This window comes from Oncorhynchus mykiss, chromosome 8, assembly GCF_013265735.2.
Source record: "Oncorhynchus mykiss isolate Arlee chromosome 8, USDA_OmykA_1.1, whole genome shotgun sequence".
Classification (NCBI taxonomy): Eukaryota; Metazoa; Chordata; class Actinopteri; order Salmoniformes; family Salmonidae; genus Oncorhynchus; species Oncorhynchus mykiss.
Genome location: NC_048572.1, coordinates 21,110,530 through 21,116,886, shown reverse-complemented (window position 1 = coordinate 21,116,886; position 6,357 = coordinate 21,110,530). Strand labels below are relative to the sequence as shown.

At 41.1% G+C, this 6,357-nt stretch overlaps 1 protein-coding gene across 11 annotated transcripts in view; it reads right to left on the bottom strand.

Moving 5' to 3' along the window:
* Positions 1 to 589: 589 nt before the first annotated feature.
* The window catches only part of LOC110529583 (protein FAM184A), a 105,977-nt gene continuing 100,209 nt past the window's right edge, over positions 590 to 6,357 (bottom strand). For 7 of the 11 annotated variants that reach the window (XM_036985002.1, XM_036985003.1, XM_036985004.1 and 4 more), the window contains one exon: positions 590 to 1,114. In XM_036985002.1, the coding sequence (XP_036840897.1) occupies positions 1,033 to 1,114 (82 nt within the window). In that variant the 3' untranslated portion in view covers positions 590 to 1,032. Of the gene's footprint in view, positions 2,060 to 5,690; positions 6,018 to 6,357 lie in introns of those variants that run through there. The other 4 variants (XM_036985006.1, XM_036985009.1, XM_036985010.1 and 1 more) reach the window with 2 other exon arrangements.

The following is a 6,357-nucleotide window of genomic DNA, read 5'->3' as shown; positions in this document are numbered from 1 at the left end:
ACTCACTAAACACATCTTCGTTTGTAAATTATGAGTGTTGGAGTGTGCTGCTAGCAATATATATATTTTAAAATATATTTTTACTTTTTATTGTGCCATCTGGTTTGCTTAATATAAGGAAATTGAAATGATTTATACTTTTACTTTTGATACTGAAGTACATTTTATCAATTCTATTTACTTTTAATACTTAGGTATATTTAAAACCAAATACTTTGACTTACTCAAGTAGAATTTTACTGGGTGACTTTTACTTGAGTCATTTTTTATTAAGGTATTTTACTTTCACTCAAGTATGACAATTGAGGACTTTTTCCACCACTGGTCAAAACCGCCACAGCAGGACCAGAGCCATTCAGTGCCCTCTACCGGCTCTGCCCACAGAGGTCAAACTCATGCATCACCTGAACACAGTAATACCTGTACATAATATGACCTAAAACATTGTGAAACACAATCAGAGTTTTATTTTTATTTTTTTATCCATAAATATTTTCTGCTGAAGTTGGGATTCTATGGCACATAGTACTGTTTTGTACAAATCATACATACATTGAAAGGCCCACATAATTGACAGCACACACATGAGTAAATGTCACAATAATCAGTATTTATTAGTTAAGCATACACAGTATAATATAAATATAAAATATGCAATTTATTTTTAAAATTGGTGAGACATCATTATATCTGTGTTGAGACAACCATACAAACAGTTTAGTTCTACCAAAATGTCTTATGCGGCTGTAATAAACTATCATTACAGTGCCATCCTAAAATAAGGTAAAGAGAGAGGACAATTTACTGTATACTGTATTTAACATATGATAGCAGCATATGTACCACTCATTACAAACTGCAAAAAAAGAAAAACGTCAAACATACTCATCGGCACTGTACAAACAAGGAACCCATTCACAGTGAAGTAATCAACAGAATGCAATGGAGTGGTTGATCATTAAATAATATATATATATATATTTTAAAGTCTTTTTCGTTTCGTATGGTTGACATGCTCTCAAGTTGCAAAAATCAGAAGGTGAAGTACTGGGCGAACCATTCCTGGCGCTGGTGGTCGGGGGATCCTAGGGGTGACTCCTCTGTCTCAGGAGGGCTACACAGGGGGCACACACCACAACAGCAGCAAACAGTTATACAGGACATGATTGACTAAGAAATCCTTATTGCACCTCAGAGTTGAGAGTAGTTGTATTGTATTTAAAGGCTGGGTTTTTATGCTTATGTTCTGTGTTTGAAGTCAGTGTAGTCATTCATCCAGTTCAGAGCATTTTATTGAGGCAGTATATCTATAGATTTGATTATCTGCTCTCGAGTGTAAATGCTTCCTCGAAAACAATAACATTTCTGTTGCACTAATCAGCCTTTAAACGTGTTAAGGTTGCTCATTTTTAAGAGAGCCGGTGATTGTATTAACACAACCATTTCCGTTCTACATGATCATCCAACCATGGGGTTTTGTGAGATTGAATTACAACAAGACCATGTAGTTGTTAATCCTTGACTCAGGTCCTTAGGGGATTATGCTCTCTTGGTTATACAATGTGAATGCATCTATTAAAAATCCTGAATACCAAATAGTGTTTGTTCTCCTCATACACTGTAGTTTCTGAAAAGCAAACCCAATGATAAGTCCAAGGAAAGAATGTTAGAGGGAAAATGTATTGAAAGACCCCAAACTTGCCTATTGTGGTTTGTTCTATGCAGTCTACCCAAGCTGTAACCTATTCAACCTAATGCATTTCACTGGGTTGCTGGGTTGACCATAGCCTTGGCATTGGAAATTCACAATAAACACCAACAAACCTCACTGTATTGTAACGTTACAGCTTTATTCCACATAACATAACCTTTGCTCTTTGCTTATAGCACTGGATATCCTTCTGGTGTTTGCCTGTCTGACTGTCTGTCTGGATGACTTGCTGACTGACTGACTGGTTGTCTGGTGTTTAGGCCCCTTCCTCAGTTTCTGTCCAGGGGTCTTAACCCGTTGACGGGCACCAGATGCCTCCTATCTAAGAAGGGCTTGACATCCGAGGGTCTGGAGAGCCAAAGGAGAGGAGAGGATGAGTGGGAGGAGAACTCTCAATGAAATGTCAGAACATACAGTAATAATGAGAAGGCCTCTCCTCTCAACAACGACAGTGCACAAAGAGTTCAAGATTAACATCTCTGTGATATATGACTCATAACTTCATATTGCAGTTAATATTTGAGAAACACAAAAGGCAAGGAAATTCCAATATTGGATCTGATAAAGAACTATGTAACTTAAGACACTTTCAAGTTTTAATTTCCTACCATGGCTATTTCCACAGTTGTCATGTCAAATAACAACCTCTAACCTTAAAAGGTTGGATTTTACTGAACAAAAATATAAATGCAACATGTAAAGTGGTGGTCCCATGTTTCATGAGCTGAAATAAAAGATCCCCAAAAACTTTACATCCCTGTTAGTGAGTTTTTCTCCTTTGCCAAGAGAATCCATCCAACTGACTGGTGTGGCATATCAAGAAGCTGATTAAACAGAATGATCATTACACAGGTGCACCTTGTGCTAGGGACAATAAAAGGCCACTCTAAAATGTGAAGTTTTGTCACAACACAATACCACAGATGTCTCAAGTTGAGGGAGCGTGCAATTGACATGCGGACTGCAGGAATGTCCACCAGAGCTGTTGCCAGAGCATTTAATTTACTTTTTCTACTATAAAACACCTCTAACATCATTTTAGAGAATATGGCAGTACTCCCAACCAGCCTCACAACCGCAGACCACGTATAACCACGCCAGCCCAGGACCTCCACATCTGGCTTTTTCACCTGCGGGATCATCTGAGACCAGCCACCCAGACAGCTGATGAAACTAATGAATACTTCTGTCTGTAATAAAGCCCTTTTGTTGGGAAAAACTCATTCTGATTGGCTGGGCCTTGCTCCCCAGTGAGTGGGCCTTGCTCCCAAGTGGTTGGGCCTATGCCCTCCCAGGCCCACTCATGGCTGCACCCCTGCCCAGTCATGGGAAATCCATAAATTAGGGCCTAATGAATTAATTTCAATGGATCAGTAGTCACTTCGGATCACTAGTCACCTTAAACAATGCCACTTTAATAATGTTAACATATATTACACTACCCATCTCATATGTAAACTTTTAAAAAAAAGAAACGTCCCTTTTTCAGGACCCTGTCTTTCAAAGATAATTTGTAAAAATCCAAATACCTTCACAAATCTTCATTGTAAAGGGTTTAAACACTGTTTCCCATGCTTGCTCAATGAACCATAAACAATTAAGGAACATGTTCCTGTGGAACGGTCGTTAAGACACGAACAGCTTACAGACGGTAGGCAATTAAGGTCACAGTTATGAAAACCTAGGACACCAAAGAGGCCTTTCTACTGACTCAGAAAAACACCAAAAGAAAGATGCCAAGGGTCCCTGCTCATCTGCGTGAACGTGCCTTAGGCATGCTGCAAGGAGGCATGAGGACTGCAGATGTGGCCAAGGCAATAAATTGCAATGTCCGTACTGTGAGATGCCTAAGACAGCGTTACAGGGAGACAGGACAGACAGACATCATACCCGCGGGACAGTTACAGGATGGCAACAACAACTGTCTGAGTTACACCAGGCACGCACAATCCCTCCATCAGCGCTCAGACTGTCCGCAATAGGCTGAGATAGGCTGGACTGAGGGCTTGTAGGCCTGTTGTAAGACTGGTCCTCACCAGACATCACCGGCAACAACGTCGCCTATGGGCACAAGCCCACCGTCGCTGGACCAGAGAATACTGGCAAAAAGTGCTATTCTCTGACGATTCACGGTTTTATCTCACCAGGGGTGATGGTCGGATTCGCGTTTATCATCGAAGGAATGAGTGTTACACCGAGGCCTGTACTCTGGAGTGGGATCGATTTGGAGGTGGAGGGTCCGTCATGGTCTCGGGCGGTGTGTCACAGCATCATCGGACTGAGCTTGTTGTCATTGCAGGCAATCTCAATGCTGTGTTACAGGGAAGACATCCTCCTCCCTCGTGTGGTACCCTTCCTGCAGACTCATCCTGACATGACCTCCAGCATAACAATGCCACCAGCCATACTGCTCGTTCTGTGCGTGATTTCCTGCAAGACAGGAATGTCAGTGTTCTGCCATGGCCAGCGAAGAGCCCGGATCTCAATCCCATTGAGCACGTCTGGGACCTGTTTGATTGGAGGGTGAGGGCATTCCCCCTAGAAATGTCCGGAAATTTGCAAGTGCCTTGGCGGAAGAGTAGGGTAACATCTCACAGCAAGAACTGGCAAATCTGGTGCAGTCCATGAGGAGGAGATGCACTGCAGTACTTAATGCAGCTGGTGGCCACACCAGATACTGACTGTTACTTTTGATTTTGACCCCCGTTTGTTCAGGGACACATTATTCCATTTCTGTTAGTCACATGTCTGTGGAACTTGTTCAGTTTATGTCTCAGTTGTTGAATCTTGTTATGTTCATACAAACATTTACACATGTAAAGTTTGCTGAAAATAAACACAGTTGACAGTGAGAGGACTTTTCTTTTTTTGCTGAGTTTATATACTGTACCTTATAACATCTATTGAACCTTGCCTATGACGCTCGGCCATCGCTCATCCACATATGTACATATTCTTATTCACCCCTTTAGATTTGTGTGCATTAGGTAGTTGTTGGGAATTGTTAGATCACTTAGATTTACTGCACTGTCGGAACTAGAAGCACAAGCATTTCGCTACACTCGCATTAACATCTGCTAACCATGTGTATGTGACCAATACAATTTGATTAGATTTTGATTTGATTTCGTTATATGAACTGTAAAATTATTGAAATTGTTGAATGTTGCATTTATATTTTTGTTCAGTATATTATCATGACCAGATGATACAAGACAAATTATTAAACACAGTCTGGACTCGGTACTCATTCTGCACTGCACAAACTGTACTGCTCTGATTGAGCTAAACATGTCTGAAGTTTTCAATTAACGACAGGTGGCTTCTTCATCCTGTGCAGAACTGTTTATGTCTCTGAAAACTATCCTAAAATATCTCCTCTGCAATCATTCTCTCCTCGGTCTCAGTAGTCTCCATTGCAGCAAATCCAATGTAATGCTGAATTGAACATGCATTCTGTTGGTCTGTTAATCACCAACTCCAGATCTAGGGAACACCTGGGCTGAGACAGACAGGGCTGACTTCAACAACAATACTTATTTTCCACCATAATTTGCAAATAAATTCATAAAAAATCCTACAATGTGATTTTCTGGATTTTCTTTTCTCATTTTGTCTGTCATAGTTGAAGTATACCTATGATGAAAATTACAGGCCTCTCTCATCTTTTTAAGTTGGAGAACTTGCACAATTGGTGGCTGACTAAATACTTTTTTTGCCCCACTGTATGCAATTTCTATTGGTACAAATTTGCTGGTGAGCTGAATTAAGAAGTCTTATTGATCTAGGCCTCTTCAAGTACTAAACAAACATTTGTATTCTGGTATAGGCCTCCTGAATCGAAATAGGGCAGCATTTAAAGGACACTGCATGCACAGAGATAGAAGCAGCTTTATATGATCTGAAAACAGGTGTATAATCCAGAGCATCATAAGTGTGGTATATGCTGCAGTAGAGAGGTTCTGTATGTGGGGGTGCATCTTAGTGGAAACAGGGTCACCTTGACAGGGGTTGAGACAGACAGGCCGTGTGTGTGATGCAGTGATGGGAGAGTCCCATGACAATGGAGGGCAGCCCCGCACAAATCCGCCACGCTGACTCATCTGCAACTTACTTACATACAGAGCAGCATGCAGCAAGGGCAAGAGGAACCCAAAGCACAGAGAGGCACACAGATGGATAACAAGTGCATCAATAGGCAGAAACCTAAGCACCGGATGAGTGCAGACACACAAGCTAGTACAACACATGCACAAGAGAGTATCACATTCACATGTGTGCTTGTTACACATGTGCAGAATGATAGCTGGAAACACAACAACAAGCAAAGCAATGCCAAGGCACAAGAGAGAGAGAGGGGTTTGTTGATGAGAAGAGTGTTGTTGTTTTCGAAGGTTTCACACATCACCACACAGAACTGTACATGGTGAAGAAAATAACATCAACAATATTACACAATCAGATTTTCCTCATATACAAATCAAACAATTGCACATCAATGTGGACAACAAAGTGCAGTAAGTGCAGCATGCCTGGAGGCCGATGAGGATGAGGTGGTTTAACAGAACAACAACACATCACCCAATGAGAAAAATACAAAGACACAAAGAGACGCAACTGCTAGCAGGAGCACTTATGCTAACATG